Raw genomic sequence first — 15,909 nt, forward strand, 5'->3', positions numbered from 1 at the left:
GGACAGGGGCAATGGGACGGTGCCGGGGCTTGGGCCAGCAGGTGCCGTCAAGGTGGAGCCAGCCGAGGCGGCCCCCGGGGCCGGCGGCCTGGAGGAAGAGGAGGCCGAGGCCGAGGCAGCGGGACCCCAGAGCGGGGTCGCCCAGCCCAGCAGCGATGGCAGCCTGGCTCCGCCGGCCGGAGCCTTCGCCATGCACCCTGCGGATCTGACGGTCCCGCTGATGCTGCACCCCTTGCCTTCTGCGACCAGAATTCAGCTTCAAGGCCCTCCGCCTTCCCAGCTGATCCATGTGGCTAAAGTGCCAGTGACCCAAGTGCCTCTAAAAATGCAGTCTTTACTGGAGCCGTCAGTAAAAATTGAAACTAAAAACGTGCCCCTCACAGTGCTGCCCTCCGATGCAGGTATTACATTGTAAGACAGCTTAGAGTTTGCAAGGTTTCAGTAAGTGGCACACAGTTGGCAGGTTTTTTCAGGTTGGAGAACACAAGTTAAAATAGTGGATACACTGTTGTTTGTACAACTCTTTTGTTCAGCTAAAGGTGTAAACATACAGCAGCACAAAGTTCTCTAGTGGTTCACTAAAATCAATACAGTTTTGTCTGCTTGCTCTCCGTCTATTTTAAACAGAATTGCAGTGAATAGTGGTTTCAAGTTCAGTTTAGGTATCTGCTTGATTTTTCAATCTATGAGCATTCAAACACCTCTCACTGAGAAAATTCGAAGACGTTAAGTGAGGAACACTTAAATATCTGGATTAGTTTTTTTTTTTTTTTTTAGAGAGAAACATAGGCTTTTAAAATTAACTTGAAGTCCTAAAGCCTAATAAACTTGCCCTTTATTGACCACGTAGAAGAGTTCTGTTCTAAGTTTTTTTCTCATAGAGGAAGCTGCTTTCTTAAAGTTCAATTGTGAAAGGTATGCGGTTTATTTCACCAGCTCAATTCAAATACAGTCTTTGGTTCTAAGGACCTAAAGCTGGGAGTCTTGTAACAGTCATCTGATGAAACAGGTTCCTCTAGCAAATGGGCATCTAAATCTGAGAAAAGAGGGGAAAAAAGAGGGAGAAAAAAAAAAACAGCAGCAACAACCTCAGAGAAGTTGCAAATATGTGGGACTAAACTGCCATCCCATCATCAGATCTGGTCCTTGAATCATTAGGGTTTGGATGCATAGTTGGGGTGGTGATCATGAATTTGCAGTGATACGGTCTATGCTATATTATGTTTAATTTATAAATACACAGGTATTATAGAAAGCAGTCTAGCCAAATGAAATCCAAACCAGTGTGTTTTTAACAGTCATTTCTGTTTCATACAGAAAAGAAAGGCTATGTGACAAAAGTCACGTAAACAATTCCTTATGTAGTATTTCAGTGGAGGCTAGTCAGTGATGCTGTTAGCCTTAGTTATTTTTCTAAGAACTGTTCTCCAAATGTGCATTGAGTTTTGTGTGTTCTGAAGCTCTGATGATTCTTCTGAATATTGCTAAATACCTTCTGGAAATACTATTGAACGTAACCTATATTGTGTATATTGCCTGGCAGATGATCTTCTTTCCTCATTTTGTTGCATAGGGATACCAGATACTCCATTTAGCAAGGACAAAAGTGGCCATGTAAAGCGTCCAATGAACGCATTCATGGTATGGGCTAGGATTCATCGGCCAGCTCTAGCCAAAGCTAACCCAACTGCCAATAATGCAGAAATCAGTGTTCAGCTTGGACTGGAGTGGAACAAGCTGACTGAAGAGCAGAAGAAGCCCTATTATGACGAAGCTCAGAAAATAAAAGAAAAGCACAGAGAAGAATTTCCTGGTAAACATATATTTATTTACCCAAATCCTTTAGAAGGGCAAGATTTATGGGGGAAAAAAAAAAGATCTCTTTCATTAGAGCAAATATTAGAGTTGGAAGAAATGGTAGACTTTCAAGTATTTGGTCCTTTTGTCAGATTCCTAGTACCTGAAAGCATATTCATTTTTTTTATAGTTATCCATAAATGATGTTTCATTCTCCGTAGCCTCTGAATTCCTTACGTTCTTAGACTACCACATGTATAGTAGCTCTTCTCAATGCTTTATAAGTCTAATGGCCAGATGCACAGTTTATTGTGAACGTGGCCTGTTAAAACGTTTCGCAGGCTCCAGAAGGAGCTGTCCAGGTGGCTTGTGGTGACACATGCATCCACTCCTGTAAAAGTAGGAGAGGGAAATGCCACAGGAAGCACAAATGGCATTGTGTATTGTGGGACTCTTCAACTTGTGGCATTGGGATTCCCGAGTCAAGGTGCGGAACATGGTCTCAGCCTTTTGTCAAAGGTTTAGGGATTTGCTCCCTTAACAGATTTGTTTCTCTGTAACACTGCAGTTCAATTAAAAAGGCGCTAAGAAAACAGAGCAGAATTTTTTTGAACACTCTTTATAGAAGCTACTGAAACATCACGTGTCATAATCCTTTCTGTCTGTGATGTCATAAATTTGCTAGTTCACAATCATTTGCTAGTTCAGGTCTTGTCAGGTAGACAAGACCTGACTAATACATCATAAACAAGCATAAGATAAAGAGCAGAATCTTCCTTCTGTCTTTTCACCCTTCAAAAAAAAGGGTTTCTTTAAAGTAGCATAAGAGTTAGCCTGCCCAAGAAAACCAAGCTGCTCAGTCCAAATTCCAAAAATATTTCTAAGTCTGTTAAGTGTTTGGTTAGTGTTGTAACTCAAAGGCAAGCGAACTCCTTACTGCCAAAGCGTAAACAGGATTTCTAGCGGATCATATTTTTCATCATATCTTTTAACCTCCAGGTATATGTGAGGTTTAAGGGGATAAGGAAACAATTAGGGAAGATCCACATTTTGTATGCCGTTTGTTTTTTCCAGACCAAAACTCCATGGTACAGCATCATATTCTCCTTTACATGCTTTCCTTAGCTGTGCCATTTCACTCCCCACTGTTTTGTGGTTCTTTGTCTCACAAACATTTTTGAATGGTAACTACACTGGTAACATAACTGAATTGGTAACCTAAGAACGCCCAAACATGCTCGTTTTAACTCCACCTCTGATAAAATGCCCTTTTGCCCACCCACTGAAATGAATGAGAGTTTTGCCATTGACTATTGGAGCAGTTTTTGGACTCATACTTTTTTAGATACTTCAGAATTACAGATATTTTAGCTTTACAGAAAGAAAGAGATCATCCCAAAAATGAGAAGTCTGCATCTTTTTCATCTCTGACAGGTTGGGTTTATCAACCGCGACCGGGCAAAAGGAAGCGTTTTCCATTGACTGTCTCCACTGTATTTTCCGGCACTTCTCAGAATATCATCACTACAAATCCAGCAGCCATTTATCCCTTCCGATCACCCGCTTACTCCGTTGTCATCCCCAATGTTCAGAACAGTATTGGACATCCTGTCTGTGAGTTTTTAGTAGTCTGAGTGAATGATTTTAAAAATTAAGAATCTACCTATCATAGTAAAAGTTATACACATTGTAGTGTAGATATAGTTAAGATACGGCTTCTCAGTCTTTTTGGACACCACTGTGTCTGTCAATCCTCCTCGACACTGCACTGCTCTTAGTCTCTTCCCTCCTACTTCCTCAGCCTTCTCTCCCTTTACTGCCCTTAAATTCTTCTGGCTACCTCTTTACTCTCCTACAGACCCCTGCTATTGTCTTCCTATCTCCTGGTTCCCTCCTGCTATCTTTCTGCCTTTTGGGGGTCTCTGTTACTTAGTACTTGCCTCCTATTAAGCTACAGCTATCTCTCTCTCTGTTTTTTCTTTCTTATTCTGTCTCCATCACAGACATATCTTACCCCACCAGATCTAACTGCTGCTCAACCCACACTACTAAGCCTGACGAAGCTTATTAGCTTAGCCCTGGCACCTCTCCAGTCCTGTGTTGGTGTGCCTTTCTAGTGAGGGCACCGTTGCTTTAGAACAAACGCTCGGCAGCTTAGACTGCTCACAGGAGAGGGCAGACAGAGTTGTCAACAAAGGCATCAGAAAGGAGGATGTTAAGTAGGGAGGATGTGGGCTACAATTTTAAAGTGGTCTGTAAAACTGGAAGAGGAATTTTTCACTTGCACTTTTTTTCACGAACAGTTATTTAAATATTTGTGCCCATAGTTCTATATGTAGTTGATCAGCTTGTGCGTGTCCACAGTTTGAGCCCACAAAGCTCAGCTCTTATATACACAATAACATGGTTACAGGAGAAATACATTCCAAAGGTGCACGTAACCTGGAAGTACCCTCCTTCTTATAGTATGTCAATATGTGCAGTGCAATAAGGTGTAGCGTGAGAGCCCACAGTCAGAATAAATTGGCTGACTGCAGTCTCTCATGTGTCATGATGAAAGAGCTCTGGCTCTGTTGGTACATGAGTGGTGGGTTTCAACAACAAATGGCATAGATCCGTTTACTGGCATTTTCTATTTCAGTATATGAACATTGGTCTTCAAGGGCTGCCCTCTCTGTAATGAGGAAAGAAAACTAAATGCCCGTTCATGCACCATAGTAATATCTGGAAATGTACAAGAGAGCATTCTACTTTGATTTGGCCAACGTGATCCTTTCCTAAGTCCCTCTGCAGATTTGATCAAATAAAATATTTTTCATTTCTTACCCTAATGTATCTTATAACATTGTGTTCTTCTCACATGCTACTATGTTTCATTCCAGAGTTTACTATCTTGCTATTGTGGTCGAAGTGATTCTTAAATATAAATTGTAAAAATTTAGAAGCATTTAAGTCCCATTGACACACAGTTTAGACTCTTAAACGAGGTAGTGCTTTTTGAAAGTATTAACCCAAAGCGTTCTGAAACCTTTCTGTATAAAGGCAACCTTGTTAACATATAGTATGATTTGAAAATGTAGGTCTGCAAAACATTTCAAAGTGAAATTGGCTAGTGGGTATGTCCATTAGTGAAACAAATGACAAAACATGTCTGAGGGTAGGTTATTGTAGCTGTTGCTTCTGCTCCTCACTGCTGCTTTGGCATCATGAGGTTTAATTAAAAATAATTTGTTTTTTTCCATCTCAAGTAGCAGACCTGGGAGACCTTCTGTACTTTGAGCTCCAAGTACACACTCCAGCCCCATTGTATGGCCATATCAGGACAAGACTCAGCTCTCACCAGCCTCACAGCCTCAAACCTCACAGCCGCCTCCTGCTTTATTCACTCACCCACCCTTAGATTCCTTTAGAAGGAAGCTTGCATGTGTGGGCACCACAACCATCTGTCAGAACACACATAGGCTGTGTGGCGTGTAACTGAGTGCAAGGAAGTGATGCTCTAGGATGTTTTGGAGAAAATGATTCTGGCTCTAGCTGTGGTTTGCTACACAACTATTTAGGAAATCTCATCCTCTACTCATGGCTGATGAATACCTTTTCTGTTTCCTCAAGGTGAAGCTCCTGCCATGCAGCTGTCAGCCTCTTCCATTCAACATCCAGGTCCAATTACACTTTTCCAGCCTGCTATTGCAAGCACCACATCAGTGGCTGTTCCAGCTCCAGCTCTGCCCCTGCACCCTGTAATTTCACCACAGCACTTTGCTGGACCTGCTCAGACAGAAACTCATGTATCACCTGGACCCAACTGCTCTGTGAAGAGACCTACACCAGCTTCTGTTGAGAGCTCCAGTAGGAACCCAAGTAACACAAGCACTGCTAACGCCAGATTTTCTGTCTCTGATAGTCAGACCCCAAAGGAGTATTCAGAGATTTCTGCTTGTCCTAGAAGTGCACCTCTTCCCCAAGCTACCCCTCTTCCTCACTCACATCTCTATCAGCCTCCTCCCATTGGTCATCCAGCCAGTCTGTTTGGAGCACCTCCGCGGTTTTCATTTCATCACCCTTACTTTGTACCTGGACCTCACTATTTCCCTTCAAGGTAATGCATTCCTTCACTTCAGTCCCAGTGAGAATAAGTACTAAAAGGCAGAGTCTCCTTTGACTTTCAGAAAGCAGATGGATCATTCAGCTCCTGAGGCAAGAGCTTTTTCCTGGGAGTGAAAAGTGCGCTTTCGTTCCTATAGCACTCCAGTGTGGTGGGACCCACTGGCCTGAGGCTGCTCATAATATATGCTCAGTTGTTGAAGGTTCCGTAGTACTATTTTAGTAACTGATGCTCCCAAGCCCTCAGTAAATAGAAGTGTTTTCTCTCTACTTCATACACTAAGTGCAGTGGATTTCTACAAAAAAAATTAAGTAAAAATAATGTAAATATATTTTGAAAGTGATTGGATAGAATTAAAGTAGGTATTTGGGATGTGTCCCAGATGCTTTGATTGCCGCTGTCATAAGCATCAGTATTTCTGAAATCTAGCCTGGTGGGAAATAGCCTCAGAATTTTTATATAAGTCGTAAGTCCTAGTTTATCCTTTGCAGTCTTGGGGTAGTCAGTCAGAGATCACTTGGTCAAAGAATTTACAAGTCACCCTGTGGGGATATTTCTTAAGCTAACTATGCGCAGAAAGGACTAGTGTCCTCCCAGCAGCTAGTTCTGAGGCATGTAGATGTGCTGCTCAAACACAGGAAGTCTGATAGCCTACTCATGTGCTCTCATTTCACACTGCACAAACTCATATCCATGCTTATCGCTGTGAGGCACCATTTCTCTTTCATGACCATGCAAAGTCAAACACAACAAGTTATTATGATTTTTAGCATTAGTATGCTCCTTCCTACTGATAACAACAACCAGTATGTTCTTAAGGCAATGAGACTGTACTCAGTCATAAATTAGGACTGATGATGACTCCTCAAGCTTGCAAGGCCTTAATAAACAGATAAGTGCAATAGGAGATTTTGCTCTTTTTAAAATCATTTAATGAACATAGGACACATCTTCCTAGAATTGCTAAACATGAGCTTCGCTTAGGCCCTTGGTATATGAAATTAGACAGTTTTGTGAGCTCTCTGAGGGAGAGAAGTGTGCTTGTTCTATAAGACTTGGATTTCACACGTAAGTTGGACTTCTGAAGGTTGCCAGGTTTGCTAATGCCAGGATCTTTCTAATACATTGATTTGTAAGTTCATGTTCCTATAAACTCATTCCTTGCAGACAAGGATCATCATTTCTGGGTAGCGCTGACAGTGCAAATGAATGTCTGCAGATTTATGCACTAAAATATTTAATGTTGATTGGTCTCCTTGGAGCCTTGATAGACACTGTATCGATGTCTTTCTACTATCTGCGCTGCAGAACTCTGTTACTTCTTTGCATACTTTACCCTCTTAACAGTGTAGTGTGTTACTAGAACACTGTGTAAGCTGTAATAAGTCTTGCATCTCATGTTCTGCGTAGGAATAAAAATTCAAACTGAGGACACCAGAGAAAAACATTTATATTTTGGTACAGTAACTTCTTGCCATCTACTATATATATATTTTTTTTAATTTAGCACTATAAATTCCTTAAATAACATTAAAGGACAACAAAGTAACATTGGCAACCACATATTGGGCACACAGATTCTCTGTCAGGCCTCCTGCTAATAACAATAGAGTAGATGCAAGAGATCGCTCAGTAAATAAGACTGTTTGTTTCCCAGCTCTGTGACAAATTTTGGCATACAAAAGCAGCACAAACTAACTTTTGATGCTTTGTTTTACTATTTTGAGTATGTAGGTTAACATGCTGCAGGCTTATGCTGTTTTATCCATCACATCATTTCAGTAATAAATGCAATGGTTTGGATTTTTTTGTTTTTAAAGCAACTTCCTGTATGTGTCTAGCATAAAGGGGTGCATATGCAGGCCTTCTTTGCTAATGTGGAATCTGTGCATGATTGTTAGGCCTTAGAGCTTAAATCAGGCATATTTTTAAGCTAGGTGTATTTTGAATATTTCAGCAGAATGAACTGGCTATGGTAGTCGGTTCTGGAACGCTAGAGCCATTCTGATCTTCTTGTCTGCATTGAAGTCTGAGCAATCTGCACTTTTGTAAGACAACTTTCCATCTCTTTCATTGCAGCACGTGCCCGTTCAGCCGGCCTCCATTTGGCTGTGGGAATTTTGCCGGTTCAGTGCCAGAATGCCTTGGCTTTTATGAAGACCGGTACCAAAAGCATGAGGCGATGTTTTCTTCCCTGGACAGAGACTATCCCTTCAGGGAGTACCCAGAGGAACATACACAGCGTGAGGACTCCCGCAGCTGTGAGAGCCTTGAAGGAATGTCCTATTACAACAGCCACAGCGAGGAGGGGTATTTAAGCCCCATACCACAGCTGGACATTGGAACATTGGAGAATGTTTTGTCAGCCACCCCGTCTACCCCCTCCAGCATCCAGCAAGTTAATGTGACTGACAGCGAGGAGGAAGAAGAGGGGAAGGTGTTGCGAGAGTTGTAGTTTTTAAAACAAATGATAATCCAGAGAAATATTATAGAACGCGAAATAAACGTTTTCCTCCAACACCATCTTTTCAGTCGGTGTGTTCAAGGGGAAATCCATGTAGCTTGAGTGACCTGTGCAGGTCATTTTGAGAACTCTGATGATCTGTTTGTATTTTGAGAGATCAGATACAGAACTGGGGAAGTCCCAAGTCCCTGGAGTTTCACCTGCTTCATCAGGGCATTGTTTGGGCTCTGGCTCAGGAAAGCACTTATACAGGTACTCAGTTCTAAGTATGTAAGAATGTGCTTTCCAGAGGAGAGAAGTATTTAAGCACATCCTTTTAATGCTCTTCTGAATCAGGACATTGCCTTTCTTTGTTCATAGACAACATTTTGATGGAATTTGCATTAATTTTGTAAGTTTTATTTTAGGAATTTTAGCAAGTGAAATAATTCTGTTTTATGACCAAAATGTAATTCTTGCTGCAGTAAAATCCTTGAGGTCTTGAGAGCGAGGTCAAGAGTGATTCTCCAATATTTTATATTTTTCCTTTGATACAGTGAATGGTTTTAAGCTTAATCTAGTTAATTTTTTTATCATAGGCTGCATTTGGGTTACAAATGTTATGAAATGCACTGAAAATTTAGGTCAATTTCGATAATATTTTATTCTGCAGCTAGTTCCATTAGTAAGAATGGGATTGTCCAGAAGGTATGGTAGCACCCAGAGAGAGGAAAATTGATGGAATCTGGCTCTGTGACTTGCACTAGTGGACTGTGACTTGATCCCTGAATGTCATTAATATCGAATTCTCTGGAGAATACTGAAGGTGGTTAAAAGGGGAGAACATCTGTGCTGAACTCAAAGACTAAGGAAATTCAGATTTTTTTTGCCAAAATTAGTAATTAATGTTACTAAAGTATTTTTTTTTTGTCTGGGGGGAAGGAGTGTCATTTCTTTCTGGGAATCCTGTTGTTCTGCTGTTGTTAGATTTAAATAAAATCACCTGAACAATGTACCTACCCCTAGTGTTTCATTTTAAGCCATGGATGTTGAACTGAGTGGGAACATGTAAATCATAATTCATACAACTCATGGACTTACTGTGCATGCACAGTTCAGCTGCACATGCCTAAAGTAACTAGTTGAAGTCACTTTTTCAGAGAATTTGGGCTGTTAATGCATACATACGCATACACACAATTATATATATATATATGCGTGCTTGTGTAAATCCAGTTACTGCAGAAATATGGGAAAAGCTGTATCCTCTGCTTTTAATGGAGGTCCTAAAGTTTGACCATCTCGTATAGGACACCCCATATTTTACAGATTATCACACTGGATCTGGTGTACCTAGAGTGTCCTGTCAAACTCGAGGCCTGGGCCCTCTATATCCATCCATTTAGATAGCATTATTGATATATAAAGACAGATTCAAATGCACTTTCCACATACCTCAAAAGGTAGTCCCAAATCAGTGTAAATGTGGTACATATCCTCTAGGTTCTTTGCACTTTTAAGTTGTTAGGCTTATATCAACATTTTTAAAGATTTTCTACTTCTATGGACTTACAACCCTGTTTTCCAAACGTACAATCCCCTTTAAGATCCAAACCCCGTCTACACTACACGTTGCAACTGTTGTTAACAGGCCTCTGCTCCCACCGCAGTGCAAATGGAACATTAAGAGGAAAGTCTTATAAATAGTAGAAAATGCCTGTTCCTGAATTATCTTCTCACTGAAAGCTGATCCGGCCTGCAGGAATGCATGTAGGCAGACGTACGAATTCCTATACCAGTATGTTTCAGGGTGTAAAACAGCTGTTTGTGGGTTTGTTCTCTAGATCTAACTTTCTTCTCCCATTCTCCTCTTTCTACACCCTGAGGCTGGATATAAGAGATATTGCAGTGCACCAGAATCTAGAACAGTTCCTTTGCAAGGGTAATTCAAATTTATTTTCTCCCGTGTGGGGGTGTCTGGTACTGTTTAAAGGGAGGTTCCTTAGAGCTGCTCCATTGTACTGTGGGCTTATTCTGAACCTCAGCCCAGGTCTTTTAAAGACCTTGGTGTCAGGCTTGCTCAGAGCAGAGGAATGGAAGTGAAAATTATAGGAACCAAACCCAGCTTCCTCTGAGTCATTCCTTAACGTGCTCTGGCAGCCCAGCATGGATGGACATCTCTTGCGATAAAAGAGGCTTTTTTGCTCCTTTTCCTAGGTCGTTTCCAGCCCACGTTAGAGCTTATCTCCTAAATGCAGACATTCACCAGTGCTTCTCCACGCTACCTGTGGTTACCCTTTTGCAAAGATCATTTTCTTCTCCAAGGTTACTGGACAGTTTTACAGATTGGATGTTACTACAACTTGCACCATCGTACACGTTTCCCTTCTCTTAGGGGAATAGTTTACTTCAGAATAATCACTATGGTAGGGGAATAGCTTGTACTAAATGTAGAGAGAACTGTGGTGCTTTAAATATACAAATACAGTTAAAAAATGCAAGATTTGAGTATACACAGGCTTCTGCCTTTAGGTTTACTTGCCTGTAGAAGGAATGAGGGAAAAGCAACAGCACTGGCACACCCTTTAAGAAAAGCGTGGAGAGTGCTTTGACATTATTTCACTAGTAGGACATTGGGACCAGCCCGTAGCTGGTACCTGATCATCTTACAGCACTTCTCCCTGTTTGGCAGGACAGCTGCTTGAGGGCTCTTCCAAGTATTCCCACTATTCTACATGCATGATGGAAAACCAAAGCTAAACAGAAGACTTGAGGTCAGCTGAAGCTGTTCTCAGCTGTTTAAACTCGAAATAATGAAGTTCACAGCTAAATTCCCAGTTCCCTTCACAGATTCACAGCCTTCCTCCTCTGATCATTTCAAGTGATCTAAAGAAGACAAACGCTCTGAAAAATGGAAGATTTCACATACCGTTCAAGTCAGCCAAAGATACCAAACTCCTTTCATCAGTGCAAGTGTCTGAAATGCAGAGGTTAGGCAGGACCAAAAAAATATATATATCTTCTACCTTCTTTTTCTGAGACTTTGATTTTTGATAACATTTTCTCCAGAGGCAGCAGGAGGTTTTTTAACAGCAGTTCATTCAACAGCCTTTCCTATTTGTGAACTAAGAGTTCCAGTGAAATGTTACTGAGCTTTCAGCCTGATATATGTCCCAGGCATTCTCTGAAGAAGTCTATTCCTTTAACAGACTTTCTCCTCTGTAGGTCTATCTTTTTCCTTCTAGTTGAGTAACTCCTAATTTGCTGTGAATGTAATGGGAGAATCATTACCTTTTGCTTTCCAGCCAGCGACAATAGTGTTAAATCACCTTGCAGACTCAGGGTGGAGGAACTGCAGAAACCCAGCTGCTAAGTATTCTCATCAGCTTTGCACTGGGGAAACAGAAACACTGATTTTCAAACCTAGTTAACAACTGCATGCACCTATCCTTGGTGCAGGTGGTGCACGGAAGCTGCAGCTAAGAGGTATGCCTCTCCTTGCCTTCATCACAGGCTGTGCAGTAGATAAGGGAACAGAACACAGATTTCCAGCCTCCCAGCTGAGAGCTTTAATCAGGCAATTAGGATTCTGGAGGAAATGAGTCTGAGCCTGTGTAATTCCTAGATAACTTAAAGCCTGACCTTGCTCTGTGATTTAGGCAAGAATCCTACTGACTTCAGGAAGAACTTTTTGAAGATGTGGGCATATGGCAGGATGTGACTCATCCTTTGCCAGCGGTAGGTGCCATTACAGCATATGAGCACTGTTAATGAGGCTAGAATACCCTGAATCTTGCCATGCAACAATGTCTGGGTAGTGTAAGTGATATGTCATACACACATATATAGTTTAATCTACATATAACAGCTGCACAGCCCTGTGGTTATATTTTTATAGAGAGATTTTCTAGTGATTGTAAATTAAGATATCTATTCTCATGTTACCAAAATCCAATGATGAAAGTACTACTGTGTAACAAATGTGATTACTGAATGTGTTTTATTTTTAAAATGATTAAAAATCACAAGTAGCTAGTTCTTGGCCTAAGCAGTACAACGATTTGAAGCACCTTTTATTTGACTATATGCTTTTTTTGATCTGATCTTCTGATAAAGCAATATGTGGAGCAGCGCCTATGAAGTTTTGTTGTACTGGGAAGATTGTGACAATCTGTCAGGGTAAACATCTTTGTTCTTCCTCAAAGTACTTCTTTTTTTCTTCTTCTTGTTTCTTTGTGTAGATAGAAGCTTCATGCAGGGATGAAAGCAGAATAATTGTCTAAATTTGGCACATTTCTTATTTATTACAAAAGCATCAGCATTAGTGCCATTGTTTTCTTCTATATTACAGGTAGCTATAAACTAATTGGAGAATTCACCAAAGAAAACTCGAGACTTCCATTCAAGATGCTCCATATGCCTAGCAGAGAGCTGAAATTTAGACCCTGGATTATTGCTCTGGGAAACAACATTGATTTAGTTGTGTGAAGAAAATTCTTGACCCGTCTCTGGGTCAGGTCTTTATAGCCAGTTCACCCTGATTTCCTCTAGGTCTCTCCAAGATGCCCTCACTTTCTTCTGCCATGGTGTTATCAGGAATAAACGGAACATGGCAAGATCACAAAGGTTTCACAGGACAACATGTGAAGTGCTGAGAATGGCATAGGCTACCTGACAGAGAGGGGACAGATAAGAAAGTCATAAGCTGAGACGGCACCTGCCAGTGGAAACAGTCACATTTACTTTGGGCACAGTAGCAAAAGTCTGAGCTCCCTTTTACTGAAGGCTTTTCTGGTGATTTCAATAGCATATATAAACCTCTTAGCAATGCTCTAAATTATTGCTGTTTTACCAATACACTCTGAAACATAGCCAGGTGCAAGTTCTCCCCATTTAAGTTGTTTTCCTGGTTGTTCACCTGCACAGGCACTTTCAGTACAGAGATGAATGGAAAAGGTTTTATGGGTAGCACAGATCAATAGCTGTCTGAAGAGTATGACCACGAGGTAATGACTTTGCTTGCTGTTCTGGGCCAACCCTGCCACAGCTGCCCTTTGCACCTGCACAGTCCCCTGATCACTTGGAGCTGGCAGGCAATCTCAGGAGAAATAACCTGAAGCAAAGGAGGGGAGCTGTCTTGCTCAGGGGCAGTATTGCAAGGTTATTGGAGCATGTTTATCTCTGAGCCTGGCAACACCTTGGTTTTCTCTGGCCCTACACCACTTGGAGCTGTGCTTCTCCCCCTGAAGAGCAGAGGACTAGCAAAGAGATGATGCGTGGACCACAGGGAATAACCCTGAAGGATGCAGAACAAGAAAGGGATGCTCCTTCGGGAGCATCCAAGAGCAAGTGGTCATCCCTGAAGGGCAGTGCAGGGGCTATGGAAGCTTCCGAGCCCTCCCCCAGCCCCTCTGACTTCCCTCAGGGCAGAGAGACAGAACATCTCCATTTTACTTCTTCCCGTTTATCTCCTACCTGTCCGTATGGCCAATACGCATCTCAGCCTGCATCCCTTCAGCAGTCAGTGATGGCGCATTTCCCAGGAGAAGAGGGATTGGGGATGCCTCCGGAAACACGGGTTCTGGCATGTAGGGTCTGATGGGATTAAATATATATACATATATATTTATGAAAACAGCACAGCTCCTTCAGAAACCTCTTGGTAGCAATTCGGCTATTCAGCTCCACAAGGTCTCCCCTCCTCACGCGCTTCGAGGCGGAGGGATTCATCGGTGCGCTAGTCAGCGAAGCCAGGTGGGGCCCCGGCACCCCACGGCCCTGGGCGAGGGCCCCGGCGTCCCCCGGCCCCTGCTGCCGGGGGCCCCCAGCCCCGCCGCCGCCGCCTCGCAGGGCAGAGCCGGGTTCGCTCCCGGGGCGCATCTCCTTCCCCCCTCGGCGGGGCTGCTCCGGCTGGAGGGAGGAGGAGACACGCGCGACCCCCCCCTCCCCCGGCAGGGGGGTGCAGGGGCGGATTTCGGGCTAGTGGTGGGAGGAGAAAAAGCCGGTTTATATACCGCGGCGTTGAGCTGGGGCTGCAGCTCGGCAGCGCCGTCCCCTGCCCGGAGCCATGCGGGGCCGGGGGCTGCTCTGCGGCATCGCCCTCTCGCTGCTGCTGCGCCCGCCGCCGCGGCGAGGTGAGCCCGGGGGGCTGCGCGGTCCTGGGGAGGGGGCGGCAGCTGGGGAGGGGACCCTCGCAGCCCGGCTGCACCGGCCCCGCCGCGCCGGGCAGGGCGAAGCACGGCCGCACGCTAGGTGCGCGGGAGCACAAGGGCTTTTTGCTTCCTGAGCCCCTTTGGGGGGGGTCATCTCCTCCCGCACCCCCTAAACCCAGCGCCGAGCCGCCAGCGGCCGGCGGGATGGGGTCTGGGTTGCGAGCAGCCGTGTCCTTTCTTTCCCCAGCCGCAGGGGTTGCCGCCGGGCTGGAGCTGCCGCAGCAGGTGGTGATACCGCACTGGGAAGCCGTGGGGAGCCCCAGCAGCGAGAAGGTAGGTCGTGCACAGCGCTGGGGCGATGAGAGCTTTATGTCTGGTTTTCAAAACTGCATCCCCTTCAGGGCAGGGACACTGTCTTGGTTAGTAAAATACCTTGTGATGTGCATTTCAGTCCTTTAAACTCGCTGACAAGCTGTAGGTATAAGCCAGAAAAACATCTGCAGAGCAGGGAGCTGGTACTTCTCTCCAAAAACCAGAGAAAGGCTGGGAGAAGTGATTACCAAACCTCAGGCACTGAGCATGAGGCTGCAGGCTGCTCCTGACCACTTCCATTCACACAGCCCTGCAGCCTCTGTCGCACGTTAAAACCCCGCCTTCAAGCTCGCCTGATCTGTGTGTTCCTCAATGGGGAACTGAGGTAGTACGATCAGTGGCATTTAGGAAGCAACCCCTTTCTTCTTAAGGAGGGGAAGAATCACATGTGTGAGGGTACTAAATAAGCCAACCAGTAGCTCAGAGGAAGATAAGTATGTTTTAGATGCCACGTGTAGCTATCTGAATCCCACCTCCGCTTTTCTTATGTGTAAGAACTAAGGGCTGTGTGCACAGTCTGCAGCCGTTCTGAGAAGCTGTGGGATGCCAGGCTTCAACATCAACCACAAACTGCAGCTCTGCTTCCCAGCGGTCATGTTGCTGCTCTCAGGAAGTTATCAGTTACATAACCAAATGAGAGAGGAAAATCCAGCTGATAGTATTTAAATTATCTGTGAACTAGATAAAGGAAACCCATTGCATTAGTCTGAGGAAAAAACAGCATCTCCTAATAAGTGTTGCTAGTCCTGGTTTTATGGCGTCTTCACTGAGAATTTCTAAAGTTCTTTTATTCCATCATATAAGGAAAAAAGCGATGATAATTTTCTGATGCTGTTAATTCTCTTAAAAATGTTCCTCCAATGCAGTCTGAGAGTCTTGAATCTCTTCATTATTGATAGTAATACAAATTCATCTGGACAGCATTTGCCCTTACATAAATTTGCTGGGTCTCAGGGGTCTTGGCTTGTTTCAGGCCAATTCCTGTTGGCTCCAAAACCAGTGTTAGCAGAGCTTGCATACTATTACAGCTGGGATAATTC

At 43.5% G+C, this 15,909-nt stretch overlaps 2 protein-coding genes and 1 long non-coding RNA gene across 4 annotated transcripts in view; 2 read left to right on the forward strand and 1 right to left on the reverse strand.

Moving 5' to 3' along the window:
* Positions 1 to 46: 46 nt before the first annotated feature.
* SOX30 (SRY-box transcription factor 30) lies at positions 47 to 9,360 on the forward strand. The gene is made up of 5 exons (XM_068959885.1): positions 47 to 401; positions 1,574 to 1,813; positions 3,232 to 3,411; positions 5,410 to 5,896; positions 7,982 to 9,360. The coding sequence occupies exons 1-5, from the start codon at positions 191 to 193 to the stop codon at positions 8,355 to 8,357; spliced, it is 1,494 nt and encodes a 497-aa protein (XP_068815986.1). The 5' UTR covers positions 47 to 190; the 3' UTR covers positions 8,358 to 9,360.
* A 3,540-nt stretch (positions 9,361 to 12,900) lies between these two features.
* On the reverse strand, positions 12,901 to 15,069 carry LOC138069092 (uncharacterized). Its single transcript, XR_011143887.1, has 3 exons — positions 14,930 to 15,069; positions 13,821 to 13,940; positions 12,901 to 13,016 (listed from the first exon to the last, which is right to left on the reverse strand). It is a non-coding gene; the product is annotated as an uncharacterized lncRNA (long non-coding RNA).
* The window catches only part of ADAM19 (ADAM metallopeptidase domain 19), a 38,328-nt gene continuing 36,745 nt past the window's right edge, over positions 14,327 to 15,909 (forward strand). For both annotated transcript variants that reach the window (XM_068959417.1, XM_068959416.1), the window contains exons 1-2: positions 14,327 to 14,479; positions 14,745 to 14,830. In XM_068959417.1, the coding sequence (XP_068815518.1) occupies positions 14,413 to 14,479; positions 14,745 to 14,830 (153 nt within the window). In that variant the 5' untranslated portion in view covers positions 14,327 to 14,412. The remainder of the gene's footprint in view (positions 14,480 to 14,744; positions 14,831 to 15,909) is intronic.

The sequence above is a fragment of the Struthio camelus genome, chromosome 13 (assembly GCF_040807025.1).
Source record: "Struthio camelus isolate bStrCam1 chromosome 13, bStrCam1.hap1, whole genome shotgun sequence".
Classification (NCBI taxonomy): domain Eukaryota; kingdom Metazoa; phylum Chordata; class Aves; order Struthioniformes; family Struthionidae; genus Struthio; species Struthio camelus.

Excerpts from the sequence above, each read along its gene's own strand:
- SOX30 (XM_068959885.1), top strand. The coding sequence starts at position 191 with ATGCACCCTGCGGATCTGACGGTCCCGCTGATGCTGCACCCCTTGCCT. Across the intron at positions 402-1,573 it reads AGTGCTGCCCTCCGATGCAG|GGATACCAGATACTCCATTT; the intron begins GTATTACATTGT and ends TTTGTTGCATAG. Across the intron at positions 3,412-5,409 it reads CAGTATTGGACATCCTGTCT|GTGAAGCTCCTGCCATGCAG; the intron begins GTGAGTTTTTAG and ends TGTTTCCTCAAG.